Raw genomic sequence first — 19,918 nt, forward strand, 5'->3', positions numbered from 1 at the left:
GGCATCCAAAAGGAAAGTGATCCCACAGCCCTTTTGTGCCAAAGCCAACCACATTAGTAATAACAAAGCTATGATGGAAGTTTGTCTAAAGAAGAGCTCAGCCACTGCTCACCACACTGATTCAGGAATATAAACTGCTAAGGAATTGACAATCATTCATTCGAGCCTACCATTTAGAACCATAAATAATCATGCCAGATATTTACACCTTAATTTCTAGAATTCCAGAGAGAACAAATTGTGTTATAAACATAGCTAGTGTGGTTATGTATTCTTTAACTTAGCCACATTACCATTTATGAAGCTCTGTGCCAATGACTCATTATTAATATATCATATCACATCAATGAGACCTAGAGACATCCGGGACCCATTGCGCTAGGCACTGTAAAAATGTTAATGATACTCCCTTCCCCAAGGATCGTACAATCTAAAAGACAGGACTGATTAATAGTTTGTAACAAGAGAGCTGACAATATCTTTATTTTCAGAATCCCAGTAGTATAAATATATAAGAAAGACTTTCCTTTATGAGGCCACTGTGTTGGAAACAATTCTGTCTGCCAGTTAAATCACCCAGCAACCTACTTTGCCAGCCAATACTACCTACAAGTCCAGAATCAACATGCTGCAGCTGCACCAAGTAGTGCCACAAAACAAGACCAAGAAGATGGAAAATGTGTTATGTTACACCGCAGCTGAGTGATGGGGACAATGAACAAAGAATAATGGGCAATTAATTCTTTTGGGGAGAGAGAGTCCCCTATGTAACTTGAAGAACAAAAAGCTGACAAATTCATACAGCATTTATGCACAAAAAATGTACAATACATAAAAATTCGGCAATTGTCTCATACTTGCAAAAATTAATATGCGCCCTTGAGAATATGACGCTGTTTTAAGGACCGTTGGAATTGCAGAGAAGTTTCTCATTTTTAGATATGTTTTTCTCAGTGCATGCGTGTCTTCTAATAACTATTCTTTGGGTCCTTCATTTCTCTAAGATTAACATTAATTTTTACCTCTGGTGAAAAATAAATGGTTAAGCATTTAGAAAACTTAAGAGCAAATGAAAGGGACAATGGTTAGTTCTAGTTTGGTTAATATAGCAGCTACATAGCAGCTTCTGCTTTAGAGATCAGCAAGATTGCAAGTATTCCCTCTTTGGGAGGAAATCCCCTTGCATCACTATTTGTTAACATTTAATCAATTTTCATATAAGCAGGAAGACATTTCCAATACCTTAACTGGATTTTGGCACACATCTGAACTTATCTAGATCAAAACAGACTGTCTCATTGACTGAATGCAGTTTGTGCCTGGGTGAATAACAGGTATACTTATTTCTGAGTTCTGGAGAAAGTTAGCAAAACATCTACATAAAATTTCATTTTGTCATTTCCTGTTGCCTTTGCTCCAGTCATGGTGCACAACTATCTGACTCTTTGTGTCCTCCTACCACTCAGTCCCGTACCTTCTTCCATGCACCCCAATGTGCCTCCTGAACCCCACTCCTGACATGGCCTGCCCTACCTCCATCCTCCCATCCAAGCCTTTCCTTAAAACACCCTTCAGGAAGCCTGTAAACCCAAGTGCCCCCCCACCTCCCTCCCCATAAAACAAGAATTAACTAAACTAGTGATAAGGGAGGGAGGAAAGGGAGGGAGAGAGGAATAAAAGAAAGGGAAGAGGAAACATTCTTTTAAAATAATTGTGGAACTGGTAATATGTATATAAACCATGATGTCTGACGGCCAGGTGAATGGCTACCTGTGATCACTGATAACATTAATGTCTCCTTTACATATAAAGATTCAAATCTGCAAAGTGTGCACATAGCCATTGTACATAACCACGTGATCCTGCCTCTGTTGACTTCACCCTCTTTCTGCTATTTCCTCCTGGGTTTGTTACACCCACTTATTTTGTCTAGTCTTATTTTACGTCCAGATTGTGACTCAGGCTAATATAAGGAATGGAAGGAAGATCTTCCCACCCTCCTGCTCTGGTGCATAAGTGGTCCTTGCATCATGGCTTTAGGGTGGGCATGAGGAGAGGGCAGGAACTGCAAGTCTCAAAATAGTTGGGTGGGATGGAGATGTAGAGTTATGGGGAATAGGTGGAACTATATTTCTACCCATTGCTTTGCGCCAGCCAGTGGAAATGATACTACCTTCTGAAGGCCTGCAATTAGTTACTTCCCCACGGAAGCAAGCCTGGGAGAAGGGAGGGAATTTGGACAGTGAGTAACAATTCCTCCCGAGAGCAACTCCTGGGCCAGTGCAGCAGTGAACTGCCCCTTACAAAAGGATGAGCCTAAAGACTCAATTTAGCCTTTTAAATTGTAAGTTCCCCAGGATAGGAGATGTCTCTTGAAAGGTTTTTGTCCAGCATAATGGATATCCAATGTGCCTGCAGTTTCTGGGTGATACAAACAACAACAACCACATTTGGCTGCTGATTTCATGTTCCCCTGTTCTATATATGCATTGTCTATATTTTAAAATTTCCATCTTCATACTCAGCTGTGAAGCAGCTAGCTCACTGTTTATACCTTGTAAATAGTTTTTAAATACATGAAGTGTTACATATTCATGGTACTGTATAGTCAGTCATTGTTATTAAGTACTGAAAACAAGGTATTTTATTTCAGATTATGTAGAGAAGTAAAATGATGTAAATGAGAAACACTTGGAGACACAATAATGATTTTTTCCTCAGAAGAAGTGCCTCAGGCAGAGAATAAGAGCCCCTGCAACAGCAGGAAATTGATTAAATGAGATATACCCAGATGATCCTGGCAAGTGACCTGCATCCCATGCTGCAGAAGAAAGCAAGCCGCTGCCCCCAAAGTCACTGCCAATCTGACATGTGGGAAAATTCCTTCCTGACCCCACATATAACAAGCAGTTAGACCCTGGGCATGTGAGCTAGAACCAGCTAGCCAAGCACCTGACTGAGATAATGCTCAGTGTCACCTCAGAGCACCAGCTCACCCTGCCCATTGTCTCATCTCCAGCTGTGGCTATCTCTGATGTTTCAAAGGAAGGAGACTTCCATCTGTCTCTAATGGGGAGGGAGAATTTTAAAACTGGTGCAGGGCTTTAAAAGTGTAAAAATAAGAACATACAGAATTTGGGAACATGCCATGTTTCCTTTATCTTCTAATCATTCAGAAACAGAGTTTATAATTTCTTTATTTGGCACCACCACCGTGTTCAGTTCTGCACTGAACAAAGAGATATAAATAACAAACTAGTTAAATGAGTCCCATGTGATGAGAAGGGTCTGTTCAGCTCCCCTGAGCTATGCACCCATCTTTATGCGATACCTCTCAGTTCAGCTAAACTGAGAGGTATTGTATAAAGATGGGCACACAGATCCTAAAAGAGACAACAGTGAAGGGAAAGGAACTCTATCCTGCCTTTCTCCAACACTTTCTCACTCCACCAGAGCCCTGCCGTCTTCCAATATGGCAGACAGCCCCATTTCCACTTATGCTGGGAACTCAGGCAGCTGCAAACCTGCACATGAAATTTGATCATAGGAAAAATGGGGTTAATTTCAAAGCCAAAACTATTGGTTTTTTGGGGGGGGGGCAGAAGGGGGGTGGGGAATGGAATTTACAAACCTATTTCAAACCAGACTTGTAAGGTTTTGGATTATTCTGTTAAGAACATAGCTCCTTCAGCATATGGGAGTCAACAGACCTCAGTGATTGGTGTACGTGTTTCACAATATATTACTTTCAGTATATTTTAATATGGTTCATAAAGAAAATTTAGGGTGAAGTGGCCCATTATTTCAATTTCCTGACCAGATTATCATGTAGTATTTACTTAGTGAGTTGGGCAAGAGGTAGATTTTTATAAAATATCTGCTTTAAAAACAGCCATTCAACAGACTCATATTGAAACCAAATATATTTTTCAAGGATTTTACACACTCACAGCCATAAAATCTAATTGCAGGGATCTTTGTGCATCATGAGTTGTATAGTGTGTAACATGAAGTGAAATAACACCCGGTTTTAAAGCAATATCATTAATGGGTGATAGAGAGGTTGGGGAGGAAGGTGGACAATATGTACTCAAGGAGCTATATTCAGAAAAAGATGGATAGTAAAGGGTCAGTAGTGTTTATGGATGCTGAATTGTCACGATACACATCTTTTTTGTGAAGTTCCCAAGGGAACACCAGTCATTCAAGAACATCAGAGAAGTCTTTAATAAACTAGGTGAGAAATTGTGGTCCCACTAGAGTCAACAGCAAAACTACCATTGACTTCAGTGGGGCTATGATTTCACTCTAGATCTTTAAATCCTGACACCAACACTGTGATACCCGAAACAGAGGCAGGTTAACTGATAGATAAAGGATGTGACCAAGTCTCTGTGACCTGCAATTCTTTAAGGTAACAGCAGAACAATGAGTGTTATGATAATGCTTCAGGTCTCAGGCATCAGGGTATTAGTTATTACAATTAGAGGTTAAGATGGCCCCTCCATAGAAAGAGTACAGAATACATTTTAAAGACTGTTGAATACCCTAATTATTGAAAAGAAAAAGAAAAAAAGGGGGGAAGAAAAGAAAAAAATCAAGAGATGACTCACCCATAATAATAAATCAAAACATATGCTGCAATAGCTTTGAAAATTGACCATACTAACCATGTAAAACAACATGATGCTGAAGGAGTGTCTGTGACCAGAGGCAATTTGACAGGAAGACCAGATTTTTTAATGACAGAGAAAAAAAGAGTAATCTAACAATGAAGAAAGTGGATTTACATAAAGATACAAATAGGAAAGTAAGCCCAATCGTCACCTATCTAGCAAATTAAAAAAAGATCTTAATATCATGCATATCTTATGCTTTTATTCCTTTTTAAAATTTTGACAGTGTCCTCAATTTTTTTGTTTATTTTCAAATATTCAATCATGTTTCCATGTGATTACATGACAAACAGTCTTGGAATATTGCTGATGTGTTTCATTGATCTTTTTGTGTTTTATTTTCTGTGGCAGAACACAACCAAAGTCTGTTCATTTAATAAAATTACTCCCTCTTCAGAAATATGTAGACTATAGCTTTCAGCTTAATTATTTTTTAATATAATGAAAACAAGTTTCTTATGAACAACTGAGGTGTTTCAGGAGTAACAATGGTGGCTCTTATTTTGCCACAATGGAAAGGAATTTTGGCATGCTAATTACAGACTGATATGTAATTAAAATCAACAGAAACTGAGGGGCGGGGGGGAGGGTGTTGGATGAATTAAGGAATCGAGTGAGTAAGAACACATTTGTAAATATATTTTTGCCTTGAAAGAGCAGTGAGTGGAGGAGGAGAAAGTTTTAACCGTGCTTACAAAACATTTGTTCAGATAATTGGCTTTGTGACAATGCAAATGCAGTTATCACCAACTGGAAATATTCTGTAGTTTTATCAACAATAAGAGCACATATTTAACCATTTGAAAACAAGCATTATCACCTTTATAACAATCAAAGAAGGAAGTCAGATAGCCTTGATTTGATTAGAATGAATACATAATTAGGCTTTTATCACTTGAAGATAAAACCCATATGAAAGCTGGGTCAGAGTAGCAGGTAGTCACATTGGTAAAAGGAATCTGCACTTTTTATTCCTAATGTAAAACCAGGGCTTCTTCTAGCCAAAGGTCAAACAAGATGGATTTCCTAGATGGATGAAGAATACGACTCACACCAGCATAGGTTCAAATAAAAAAAGAAAAAGGGTGTAGATTCCCACAGCTCAGAAGCACTGCATAGGTGAGCTATGGAACACACCCAGCTGGTTGTCATATCTTCCAGCAAACTCCCTGTGTAGCCCCACTCTCTAGAAAAAAATAGATGCTTGTTGCCAGTTAGCTTTGGTAACTTGAGTTTCCTCAGAATGCTGATAATCCAAGCTCTGGCATGCTCAAGACAGTTTAACTCTCTACTTGCCAGGCACAGCCCAGGTTCATCTATCCTATCAAAGTCTTTTGCTGAAGATATCAATACAACCAATAAAATTTAAAACCAAAGTCTTAATTTTAGTTATAAATGAAGGAATCAGTGCATTCATAGTATAGTTAAACTGAAGATATTGTTTAAAAGGTTTCATGAGCAAACAAATCCACATCACTATAAAATAAGGGAAATGCTCATAATTACATTTTACAGGGAACAGCAATGTGGTGAGCCCTGATACAGTTCAAGACATTTACTGAGTAAAGTCTCACCTATTGTAAGTGTGAGACAATTGCATCATCCTTTTGTCTGATGCATACAAAATTGCAATACTACCAATTTACAATCCTAAAGAGCAAGTTCTTAAGCACAGAATTGGGAAACACAACTCTCTCCTCCTATAGCTAAATTAGGAAATTCCATTTTGAGCAGAGATGTTCAGCAGAGGCGATGACTTCCCGAGTTTCATGCAACAACAGGGAGGAGAAAAACATATTTGAACAAACAGGAAATTGTGATTGTAAAGCCACAAAAATTAACAGAGGGATTCATGGCCATGTGTACTACCTGAAACGACCTTCAACTAATATTTTGAAATGGACTACGTTTCATGCTGATGATGTCCTTTCAAATATATTTGAAAACACATCAAAACGCATGAAACAATCATAATATTTTTTGTAGCCTGCACAAGAATAACTCTTCCACTTGTGCATATGCATTATAATACAATCATTAATTATCTGAATGCATACTCCTTTTTCCTGCAGGGCCACAGCCTGATTCAGTGTGTAGGTTAGAAAATGAATGGAATAAGCTTGTGTAGTGAATCTGAAATGGTATTTCCACATTCACTAAATAATTTGGATTGTGTGCAGTGAATAAGGAAGACTGAGAAACAAATGAGACAACAATACACAGTACACAGGGCCCTTGCTTCATTCAGTGTACGGGATGCATGGTGGGAAGCATATTAGCCATGGGGCCACAAGTTGAGTAACGAGAATAAATATAAAAAAAACCCACAATCATTCACAGAGTAGTATCCAACTTGCACACTAAATGAAGCAGCGGTCCTACAGCAATCTGAACTTTGGGATTTCCACACTTCTGAGAGCTTCATTCTACAACATTAACATTCTTTAGTTATTATAATGAGGAGTCAAGATACAGTGCCACCAGCACCATCATGAGTATGTACATTAATCAGAAAGTAGTAAGGACAACACTGGAGGCCCATTCATAATTGTCCTTAAATCTTATTGAAGTTAATAAAAACTAAACAGGGAGATTAAATTTCCTCATGCAAACCTCTTTTCTTTAGAGTTGCATAATGTGAGGGCTATGAAATTAACTTTTCTGAAGGACCAGTGGAGATAAATCAGCGGAATAGGAAGAATTAACCTAATATGGATTCCCCATATAACATCAACAAAACAGGCAATCATAGCAATGCTAAGTTAGGCTCCATCATCAGCCCCTTTCTATAAGCAGAAATTCCATGGAATTCTTGCATGCCTATCAGATTCAGATGGATCAGCATTTAGAGGATAAAAGCACAATCCATTTTTAAATCACCATGGCAAATGATTACCAGATTGCCTTCAAATAGTATAATGAAAGTTACCAGTGACCCCATGTAACTGCTGATTATTTACAAGATTAAAACCTACCATTCCACAACTGGTTTGGCAATGCTTTCAAAAACTGCATCTTGTTTTGCCTCCTGATCAAAAATTTTCTGAAATCTGAAAATAATAAACAAATAATCATGCAGTATCTTAAAACACTACTTGATTTATAATTTTTGTTTTTCTGTTTGTAACTAGTCCATGTTTACGTCATTGGGCTTACATAACCTAGTACAATGTTTTCCCTGTAGCCTTAATAACCAGTGTCCTGTTGTGCTATCGTATACAAATAGATTGTAAACAGTAGTGCTTTGACAAGATCTGTACAATAAAACCCTCTGATAAAATGAGGCAATTTAAGGGGGAAAACCTGTATTTTACAGCTATCAAGGGGATCAGTGTTTGCAACTGGCATCACACTGAAAACTGGATAAATTAATTATCCTATAACCAAGCAGCACATATAAACAGTACAGTCAGGCTCTCAATTTTTAGACTACAATGAAATGTAGCAACTAGGAAACATTGTAATCAATAGATGAACATCAAAAAAAAAAATCTAAGCTTCTATCACTTACTATAAGCCTGCAGTTGTTCTGTTTGGCACTATAAGTTTACATAGTTCTTTCTTCACAGAACACATAAAAAACGTGGTCTGGGCCTCCAAGGGTTTACAGTGTACAGTTACTCAGACAAATGCAATACATGGGGAAATATTCAGTGCATGAGGTATGGAGACATAGGTCCCTATCTTGTAAACCTTTATTCAGATGAGTAGTTGTACTGAATTTGTTTAATCTTAATGACACTGCGCACAGAAGTATAGAATTGCAGGATCAGGCCCATAGTTGGTGAGATGACCAGTGTAGGAAGTCTTCACCAAAAAATAGTGAGTTTTAGGGAGGAAAGAGAAAGTATTTGGCATGTAGCATTCCTTTTGTATGTATGGCTTTATGATAAAAGATTAAAAACAAAGAGCATTTCCTTAAGGATCACAATGCTCAGTATTTCTCAGAATTCATTTTCACAGACTCCCATAAGAACAATAAAGACACCGAAAATGTCAGCATCCATTAAGCTGACATGGGCATCTGCAACCTAAACTGGTGTTGCATAGAGCCTGTCCAGTGACATCAGCATGAGTTACAGATGTTTGTTTGGAGTCCTACTCTACAGCAGATTTTAGATTTTCTTCAGCATCAAATTTCAATTGATATGAAATTCCATACAAAATGTTGCATCCAAATTTTCCATACAAAGGATGCTATCAAGTAATTGGTTTTATTTCTCATCATTTGTAATATCTTCTTACAAATGTATAAATGTTTTTTCTAAGATGATAGTTTCCCTTTTCATTTGACAAACTATAATTTTCTTCACTGTGTTCTGATTAGGCCTGAAATCAAAAAATTCCAGTTAGAAAGTGCTTTTTGTCAACAAATCTTTGGCTAAAGTCACTATCCACCCTATGCTGGCTCATTAGCTTCTGCAGGAGCATAAGGTCCCTCCCTCACTCTGGCCTTGTCTACACTAAAACTTTATAGCCAGCTGCTTGGGTGCAGGCCTGTAAACAGGAGTCAGGCATTTTTACCACAATGTCATGTAATAGTTTGATGAAGCATACAAGTTCAGCTATTAAACTTTTCTAGTTTTATCATGTCTTGCCCTGAAATCATGATAGAGAACAATGTACTGTAGCACTGAAAGATTCCTCTTGTTAAAAAGTCTTTTTAAAAATCTTACTAAATATACCAAAACTGTATTGTGTGGATCAGAGATTAATAAGAAACTTTTACTGACTCTCCACGGGACTGGCACACTGAATCTAGTGGCTGATCCTTACATAATTATCTTCTCTGTAGGCAATGGTGATACTGAGTATAGAAAATGGACTCTCTTTAACAGGAGGAAAAATAATAAGCTGGGCTATAACACAGATCTGGTAATGTTGAAAGTGATCTTAGTATAAATTGCATGAGGAAAAAATCAGAACAAAATAAACTTACTTAAACTTGTAGCTTTCTCGTTTATTATTGACAAATCCATCTGCCAAGTCACGTGGTACAATAATCTCTAAACTGGAGGCTGATTTCTCATCTTCACCAACTGAATAAATCTGCAAAACAAAATTACTTCAGCAATAGAACAGTGGTTTGTACCATGGCTCTATCATCTTGATGTGTTTAACTGCATGATCTCATTAAGATCATATACAGGAATGCAGACTAATCACAATTCCATGGTGACAAAAAGGAGAAAGCCCAGTTTGCCCTCCTTCAAAAATATAGCCCTTGCCATTTGAGCTCCAGAGGATTCTGCATTACACAGTAGACAACTGTCTCTTTCACCCACCCACCCCAAAATAAGATTTCAAAATATCTAAATGCAGTTAGACACCAAATCCCTTGACAGAATTTGCTTAATAAAACCACTTTCAAATATCTGACCAAAGATTTATTTAAAAAAAGAAAAGAAAACCTGAAGAAGTGTTTATTGTGTGAGACTAATAAGGCACTCATCAGGTAGTTTTTGGACCACAATTTAAGGAGCTTGGGGTTTATGGGGGGGGGCGTTGTTTTTTACATACCATTTATGAAAATGTTTTCCTTAAACTTTTTATTTTTCATTTCAATGAAGGTGAAGTATTTCAACTCAAGCATTCACTTCCAATATCCACAATGATGATTTCATTAAACAAGCTTCCTGTAAGCATGTAGAAAATCAGCTCCTTGCCCCCAAAGGTCACCAGCTTTACTAGAGCATAATTTCGTGTTTTAAAGGTCCCTTTAACACTCAATGTCTAGGGCTTTCTACTCTGCACTGGGCCACTTAAAATCATCCCGGCGCTGCAACAAGTCCTGCCCTTCGCTACACGGGCAACCAGCCTCATAAACGAGGAATCATGACAGGGACCCTCAAACAGCTCCTATCAACCCCCGCCCCACGGGCTGCCCCCTGCCCCAGGCACCCCGCTCCACCCCGGGCTGCACCACGCCACCATGTGCTTCCCAGGTTGGCTGCAGCCCGGCTACTTTCCCCGCGGGCACGTACCCCCGCCTGCTGCCGCCTGGCCAGGGGCTTCACCCGGGCATAGATCTGGATCGTTTGCTTCACCATCTCTCCGCTCATCAAGGGGGGAGGGGGAGACTCGGCCCTGCCATAGCAACGGTAACCAAGGAACACTACCCAGCATGCTCTACGCCGGGGGGGGGGCGAGAGGGGGCGGTGCCGGCGCAGCGAGCTACGTATGCGCATGCCGGAGAGGCTGCCTGGCGCCTGCGTGTGATTTCGCCCGACTTCCCCTGCTCCAATCAGCGAGTGGCGTTAATTCTCTGGGGCGCCTACCCGGCCCCCCCTGCGGAACGCGGTGGTGCCCCGCGCGCTCCTTGACTCGTACAGAGGCGGTGAGCTGCCCCGCCCCCGCTTTGGTCGTGCAGGGGGCGCCGAGTCCCGCCTCACCGGCACCGCAGAGTTGAATGTAAACGTTCCCGCTGCTCCTGGCGTAAGAGTGGCCATGCCCTGTGTGCGAGAGCGGGAGTCCCATGGCGTTTGGCGGTTGCCTTACAGCCCCAGCGCCTGCGATCATGTAGCTACATGAGACTTTGCGTGAAAAAAAGGTTTCTAGCCCTCATGGCAGAGAGAAGCTGAACCACCAATCAGACAAACGAGACATACCGTGTATTTATTTAAAATAAGTCTCACGCTATTTAAATGGATTTCATTATTTTGGGAAACAGACTCAAGTTTTTTTAATCTTAGCGTGGGTAACCCTACAATTAATACTGTATCTTGAGGGAAAAATTGTCAGGTACAGGAACACTGATGCATGGACTGAAGACGTTCTTGTCAACTGCTGGAAATGGCCCACCTTGATTATCACTACAAAAGGTCCCCCCCCCCCCCCGCTGGTAATAGCTCACCTTGCCTGATCGCTCTGGTTACAGTGTGTATGGTAACACCCATTGTTTCATGTTCTCTATGTATATAAATCTCCCCACTGTATTTTCCACTGAATGCATCCAATGAAGTGAGCTGTGGCTCACCAAAGCTCATGCTCAAATAAATTTGTAAGTCTCAAAGGTGCCACAAGTACTCCTTTTCTTTTTGCAAATACAGACTAACACGGCTGCTACTCTGAAACATGGACTGAAGAGTGTGTGGAGGATCGGAAAGAGCAATGATAAATTACAGCAAATTGGGTTAGGGCAGGTCTAACGGTGTGGCACACAGGATTCCACTTTAGATCTGGTCATGTTTACTGTATTCACTAACAGGCTGTGAAGAGGAAGGAAGCAGTATGCTTCAATAATTATAGCTGCAGCTGATATGAAAGTACAAAATGCCACTAACACCTGTAAAGATGGAGCAACAACATAAAAGGGAGAGAGATTAGAAATGTGGTCAGGTAATAAGAATGGATGTAGAATCATACAAGTAATCTCAAATACACTCAAGAGAAAGAAAGCATTACTGCTTTCTTCGGGAAAACAGCAAATTAGATGAGTTTACAGCGAAATAAGGCAACAAACAGCATCAACACAAAGGCGGAGAATATATTATTGCCCTTATATAAATCCATGGTACGCCCACATCTTGAATACTGCATACAGATGTGGTCCCCTCATCTCAAAAAAGATATACTGGCATTAGAAAAGGTTCAGAAAAGGGCAACTAAAATTACTAGGGGTTTGGAACGGGTCCCATATGAGGAGAGATTAAAGAGGCTAGGACTTTTCATCTTGGAAAAGAGGAGACTAAGGGGGGATATGATAGCAGTATATACAATCATGAGTGGTGTGGAGAAAGTGAATAAGGAAAAGTTACTTACTTATTCCCATAATATAAGAACTAGGGGCCACCAAATGAAATTAATGGGTATCAGGTTTAAAACCAATAAAAGGAAGTTCTTTTTCACTCAGCACACAGTCAACCTGTGGAACTCCTTGCCTGAGGAGGTTGTGAAGGCTAGGACTATAACAGGGTTTAAAAGAGAACTGGATAAATTCATGGAGATTAAGTCCATTAATGGCTATTAGCCAGGATGGGTAAGGAATGGTGTCCCTAGCCCCTGTTTGTCAGAGGGTGGAGATGGATGGCAGGAGAGATCACGAGATCATTACTTGTTAGGTTCACTCCCTCTGGGGCACCTGGCATTGGCCGCCGTCGGTAGATAGGATACTGGGCTGGATGGACCTTTGGTCTGACCCAGTATTGCCATTCTTATGTTATGTTCTTATGTTAATTGTAGGTTGTATATGTGTAAGTATTACAGGGATAGAACTAATCTGAGAAAATTGAAGAGATAATGAGCTATGATAAGTGGGAAGTTTTGTGTCTACATGATGATATTGTGCGGCATGCGCATATCACTATGGCTATTTAAAAAGTCTCATCTCATAGAAGCAGGTAGGGTAGAACTCAAGATCTTTCTGATCCAAGACTACAGACTCCTATGATTGAAGCTAAAAGAGAATTCCCTTTAACTATTAGTAGTATCTGGCCAATTACATACAAATGAGCAGTTCCAATTTTACCCATTGGAGCACAGTAGCACATCTCTTGACCGAAGGTTTTTTTATAGTGTGACCATCACCATACTATCTAAGTGCTTCCTAAGTATGTTTAACTCTCATGGTGAAGTTCTTAATGGACTTTTCTACATTGCTCCCTTCCATCGTAAAGGAGGAATTTGAATTAAATATACACACTGTAGCCATTTTGTTACATTATTTTATTCCTCAACACATAATTCTTACTTGTACTATACAGGATCTCTTTAAAGAAAAAAGAAACTTGCTCTTAATTTAGACTGTCCATGTTTGATGAAACTGACCATTGAAATTACTGTATACAGTGGTGTTGGAGCTCTGTTGGTCCCAGGATATTAGAGAGACAAGGTGGGTGAAGTAATATCTTTTATTGGACCAACTTTTGTTGGTGAGAGAGACCAGATTTTGAGTTTACACAGAGCTCTTCTCCAGGTCTGGGAAAACCTTGTCTCTCTAATTCAAATTACTGAACTGAAACATCAAAAATGTTTGCCTTGAAAATAGTAATCTCAAATAGGACTCACATTCCCTCTTTATCTTTATGACAGATTTTATATTGATATCTGCTGTAGGTGGTTTGACTAGGCAGATGGTGTCTGTTGTGATATAATATGTAACAGATCTAGCAACCATCATTCATAGATTCCAAGGCCAGAAGGGACTATTGTGATCATCCATCTGACCTCTTGTATAACACAGGGTATAGAACTTCCCCAAAATAATTCCTAGAGTAGATCTTTTAGAAAAACATGTAGTCCTGGATTTTAAAATTGTCAGTAAAACTGGCACACCCCAGAAGACCCTTTGAAGACTGTGTGTGTGTCGGGGGGGAGGCATAGTGGTATGTATGATGTGTATCCACAGTATCTGGATAGAGAAACAGCCACACAGCTAAATTCAGACAGTGCTCACAAGGGAAAACTAACTCATGGAGGAAGACTATGAAGCCCTCACCATATTGCCTACTGGTTTAGGTCATTTAAATGACTTTGTTCTAAGTCAGGTATCTTTTCCCCTTACTTTCAAAGCATCATTCTCGTTTCTCTTGTGCTTAGAAACAGGCATTCCTCATGACAACATTACCTGATTCAAGAAGCCTTAGTCGCAATTTTATGATTGGATATTTTTCAAAAGATATGCTGTAGCTCAACCAGAAATGACCCACTTGTAGGAATTGCTGGGCAAAATTCTATGGCTAGTATTATTCAGATCAGACTAGATAATCATAGTGGTCCCTCCTGACCTTAAAATCTATGATTCTCCACTTCCTTGTACTCTTCTATCCTCACAAACACTTGTGGAAATTTTTAACAGCTCAGACTGATAGCATTTTACACTCACTTTGCATGATGTACCTCACAACCCAAAGGTTCAAGGCAATGGAGAATCAGGCCCTCTTTTGGTAAATAGAACCATGGCACAGATCCATATTATTTAAGTTTTTTGTAACTTTTGAGAAGCTAACATTCATGAACAAAGAACCTTGAAGGTTAGCAGTGTTTCTCAACCTTTTTAATACCAGGGACCGCTTGCTGTCTTCCTAAGCTGTGTCAGGGAGATCTCAGGGACTGGCGCTGGTCCATGAACTAGTCATTGAAAAACACTGAGTTAGAGGACACCCACCTTTTGCGGTTTAGCATCTCCCAAGAGCTCCATGGCCTGGAAACACTTTGGCAGAGAAGTACACATGTTTGTAGGAGCAGTAAACTTCCTCAAGCACTAGCCCTGGACCAGTAAGCTGAAATCTATTTCTTCTCGCAATGTTCCTTTGAAAGGAGTTGTGCATAGGGTCAGATGGGACACCTGTAATCGTAAACAGTATGTTGAAGAAGCAGCCCACTATCAAAACCATTTTAAACACCCCCTTAGGAAAAAACAAAACTCTTATTTCTAAGAATAAAATTTGTACATAGCATCATGTTTATGTGTAGCACATTATTGAGACTAAATGTACATTCCCTGTGTAAAACGGTTTCGGTCTAAGCTGAGTCCAAAAAGCTAAAACTGTGGAATAGGACACATCAGGCAACAGGGGATTGGGGGCAAGAGAGGAGAAATAAATTCCTTTTACAACTGCATCATCAAGTGATAAAAAATGGGTTAGATTCTCCCTTAAATTACATGCGTACAACCTCATTGACTTCAATAAAAGTGCATAGATGCACATGAGGATAGAACTGGTCCTGTATCTTTAATAGCTAGTTAAAGGAATCCCTTTCTTTGAAGTTGCAAAAGTGGGTCTCAGAGTAAAGAAGCAACAGACACTCCTGTCTCCTTCATTAGAGGAAAAAAGGCTGTTATAGTGTCTAACCCAGCCTCCTGAAAAAGCTCTTAGAATACACTACTTGATATAACCCTCCCCCAGTAGCTTTTATCCTCTCAGTGAGAAATTATCCCCAGGTGGAACCTCATTTTTTTCATTGTAGAAGAGCAAGGTGCCTGTTCAGGGGGAGGAAATAACCCTTTCACTTTCCCCATTGAGCTGAGTCTGCTCGCCTCATCATGCTACCAATTTATCATATCAGTGGCAGGATTCACCAGACTTGAATTCAATGGAGAACTTAAAAATATCTGCAACTATATGTGCAATTTTGGGGTGGGAACAGCAGATTTTCACCCTTTAAGATGACATGAGGCAGAATGTGAAAAAGAGACAACTGTGACGAGTCTGCTGAGCAGCAGATTCACTACTTTTCTCCCTCTACCACTACAAGGTCATAGGTCAACAAGAGTGGGGAAGAATAGATCCAGCCCTCAGTCCTGGACAAGAAGATGAGGGGATTGGAATGGAAACCCACAGTCTGTCGAAAGAAGTGATCTGACCCTCTGGTGATGCAATAGGAGGAAGCAGAATTAGAGTTGGAAGAGGAGCCTGCTGCTAGATACAGGTGCACAAAGCCTGTGGGGAAACTGCAGGGACTCTGAGGTGGGGCTTACGCCCTAATTGTGACTATATGAAAAGAAGCTTTTTCAGCATCAGGATGACAATGTAGAGAGTTCTAATGAGCCAACAGACTATGGAACTGAATCTTGCCCAGGGGAACCTTTAGGTGATACCTAATTTTCCTCAAAATAATTTTCCTCAGCTAGCTGCAGCACCCTAGACAGTAGGCCCAAGAAGCCCTAGCTCTCCTGTGGACTGACCCTAACTTCGTGTGTAGGGGAATTTAGGGCTTTCTTTCTGTAGTAAATCATCCTTTTGTTTGAGGTATGTGCCGGACTTCTTCTTTGGGAATGTACCACATAACTAAGCCTAGTAGGTGAAGAGCCTTCAGCTCTTGCTTATGAGTTTGGGTACACCTACCATACTATCAGCTACTGTTTTTGAAAAAGTTCACTCCATCAGATGAGGATATTATAGAGTTGCAGCTTATATGTAAGTTCCAATTTCTGGTAATTTTATGTTAAAAATTGCCCAGAGAATTTTGAACGAGCAGTTTAAATATTATAACTAATCATCCCTTTGGCTCCTCTATTTTTCATCTGATTAAAAAGTAATCTGGATCACAATATATAATGGAAACTGGAAGTTCAGGGATGATATTCCATGGTGTCACCTAGCAACCTAATGTGCCTCCAAATAAACAGCCTTGTAAGTTTCAGAGTAGCCCAAACTTTTATTTTTATTTTTTTTTAAGTTTTACATTTCATAGGCTTTACTTATTCTTGGCAGCTACCGTGACTCTTTGGCTGGGATGATGATTAGAAGCTAGAACACTAAAATCTTTCCATGGATCAGAAGGATGGATGCAGGGCCAAAGCTCTTCTGTCAAAGACTGAATTTGTCTCATCATCCAACTCCTGGGAAACCTGGTGCTATTTGTGGGTCTTCCACATGGCCAGACAACTTCTTGTCCCTTTTTAAATGAACAGTATTTAAAATATGAAACTTGGCCTTTGGATTAAAGTTCAACTGCAACAAGTTTAGCATCTGATACAAACTCTATCAGGGACTACAATCTGTATTTGTAGAACAGACTTGAAAATTTGGGGGTGGGAGCAGGTGGAGGGTGAAGTAGTACACATACTCTACACAAATTCCACTCATAATCCCAACCTCCACTCACCATCCCAGAATATTTAGGTGTTTTAGCCTAAATGTTCATCAGTGAAATAGTTAACAGCATTGACATTTAAATTGTCAATAGCAGAGTCTGGTATTAAGAGCCCACTGAGAGGAAATGGGATAATCCACCCCCCTTGTCAAACTATTGTTACATGCTGTCTCTTTGAAGACAAAGCTACATCCCTGCTCCTGTAATGGTTAAACTTGGCAAGTATCTTGAAATATCCCTCCTCTTTTGTCCATTCCATGTCATTCTTACCAAACACATTTATATTTTTCTAAAAATTTATGTATTGTTAGACAAAGCCAAGAATGGGAAAATCTTAAAATACTCTCCTAAGTGCTTTTTTATTTTTATTCATTTTGGAATTTTTATAAAATAAATGAAAAACACATGAAATAATATGGAGCAAAATAAGGGACTCCTAGGACTCTGCTTCAGCAGCCAATACATTTTTGGCTGAAGAATTTTTTTTTTCTAAATGATCAACTGAGTCCCTTGTTGGAAACTACATTGATAGTAGGCTTAGATTAACACACTTTTACTGCAGTGCTGATGGTATCTGTATTGATTCCTCAACTCAAGCTCTCTACCCCATGCACATTTTTAACAGTGGTTCTCAGCTATTTCCTAATGGGGACCAATTTCTAAAATCAATATCTCTTCGTGAACCTTCCCATTCCAATCCCCAGTCCTGAACCTTCTCCTTCCTTGGGACAACTCTAGTGTGGGGTGACCCTGGGCAGTAAAGGCTATATTTGTCAGTCTGAGAACCAAAGAGACCCGCACGTTTCTGTCTGTGTCCAGTGGCCTCAATAAATAATCCATTTTATATTCATTACAAGACAAATCTGTCTCTTCTCTTCCATGAAAAAGACAATCTATCAGTCTCAGCAAAGGACTGAGGAATGTTATTATTCTGTATTTATTATTTTGAATATTATAGCATCTAGGAGCCCTAGGTGGTGGTGGTGTTCACAGTGATCAAGAAAGGAGGTAGTGGAGAGTGCCTGGTGGAGAGAAGATTAGGAACTCTGTTTTAGCCATGTTGTGCTTGAGCTGATGGCTAGACATCCACAGGGATATGTTAGAGAGAGAGCTTGAGATTGTAGTTTGGACAGAAGGAGGCAGCTTTGGAGTAGAGAGGTAGATTGGTGAGTCATCAACATACAGACAGTAGTTGAATTTTAGTTTGTCAATGAGATTATCCAGAGATAAGGTGTAAAAGGAGACGAGATAGGGGACCACCACAGAAAGTTAGAGGAGTATGAGGAGGATCCTCCAAAGGACACGCTGAAGGAGCGATTAAAGAGATGGGAGAATCAGGAGAGGACAGAATCATGGAAGCCAAGGGAGGACAAAATTTCAGGAAGAAGAGCATGATCAATGGTGTCAAAGGCAGTGGACAGGTCAAGGAGGGTGAGGATGGAGCACTAGTTCTGAACTTTGTCTAAGAAAAGGTCATTTGCGATGTAGCCTATAGATAAGAAATAGGCATAAATTGAGGCAGTAATGCAATGAGCCTACAAGCTTCAACATCTGTAAAACAATAGCTTAGCTAAACTAATCAAGGTATAAGACCCCCAAAACCTTAGCATAAGTAGTTAATCAGGAGTAATTCTAGATAATAAGGTATCACAAAAGAGAAAGTTGTAATAACTGAACTGCTGACAGGACACCACAAGATGCTAGATGATACCAGCTTGTGATATTTTAAAGTTAGGAACATCTGTAGATGTCAGACCACAAGAATATCATGGTAACTGATTAACATATATGCTAATAAAGATGGAGGTAAATAGATTCATAGATTCATAGATATTTAGGTCAGAAGGGACCATTATGATCATCTAGTCTGACCTCCTGCACAACGCAGACCACAGAATTTCACCCACCACTCCTACAAAAAAAACCTCACACCTATATCTGTGCTATTGAAGTCCTCAAATTATAGTTTAAAGACCTCAAGGAGCAGAGAATCCTCCAGCAAGTGACCCGTGCCCCATGCTACAGAGGAAGGCGAAAAACCTCCAGGGCCTCTTCCAATCTGCCCTGGAGGAAAATTCCTTCCCGACCCCAAATATGGCGATCAGCTAAACCCTGAGCATATGGGCAAGATTCATCAGCCAGATACTACAGAAAATTCTTTCCCAGGTAACTTGGATCTTACCCCATCTAAAACCCATCACAGGCCATTGGGCCTATTTACCATGAATATTTAATTACCAAAACCATGTTATCCCATCATACCATCTCCTCCATAAACTTATCGAGTTTAATCTTAAAGCAAGATAGATCTTTTGCCCCCACTACTTCCCTCGGAAGGCTATTCCAAAACTTCACTCCTCTGATGGTTAGAAACCTTCGTCTAATTTCTAATCTAAATTTCCTAGTGGCCAGTTTATATCCATTTGTTCTTGTGTCCACATTGGTACTGAGTTTAAATAATTCCTCTCCCTCTCTGGTATTTATCCCTCTGATATATTTATAGAGAGCAATCATATCTCCCCTCAGCCTTCTTTTAGTTAGGCTAAACAAGCCAAGCTCCCTGAGTCTCCTTTCATAAGACAAGTTTTCCATTCCTCGGATCATCCTAGTAGCCCTTCTCTGTACCTGTTCCAGTTTGAATTCATCCTTCTTAAACATGGGAGACCAGAACTGCACACAGTACTCCAGGTGAGGTCTCACCAGTG

General features: G+C 39.9%; 1 protein-coding gene across 1 annotated transcript in view; it reads right to left on the reverse strand.

Annotated features, from left to right (window-relative positions):
• Positions 1-10,738, reverse strand: part of KIF6 (kinesin family member 6) — a 283,991-nt gene extending 273,253 nt beyond the window's left edge. The window contains exons 1-3 of the mRNA XM_077812187.1: positions 10,661-10,738; positions 9,616-9,725; positions 7,652-7,726 (exon numbers count right to left, since the gene is read on the reverse strand). Coding sequence (XP_077668313.1) covers positions 7,652-7,726; positions 9,616-9,725; positions 10,661-10,738 — 263 coding nt within the window. The remainder of the gene's footprint in view (positions 1-7,651; positions 7,727-9,615; positions 9,726-10,660) is intronic.
• Positions 10,739-19,918: the final 9,180 nt, after the last annotated feature.

This window comes from Eretmochelys imbricata, chromosome 3, assembly GCF_965152235.1.
Source record: "Eretmochelys imbricata isolate rEreImb1 chromosome 3, rEreImb1.hap1, whole genome shotgun sequence".
Classification (NCBI taxonomy): domain Eukaryota; kingdom Metazoa; phylum Chordata; order Testudines; family Cheloniidae; genus Eretmochelys; species Eretmochelys imbricata.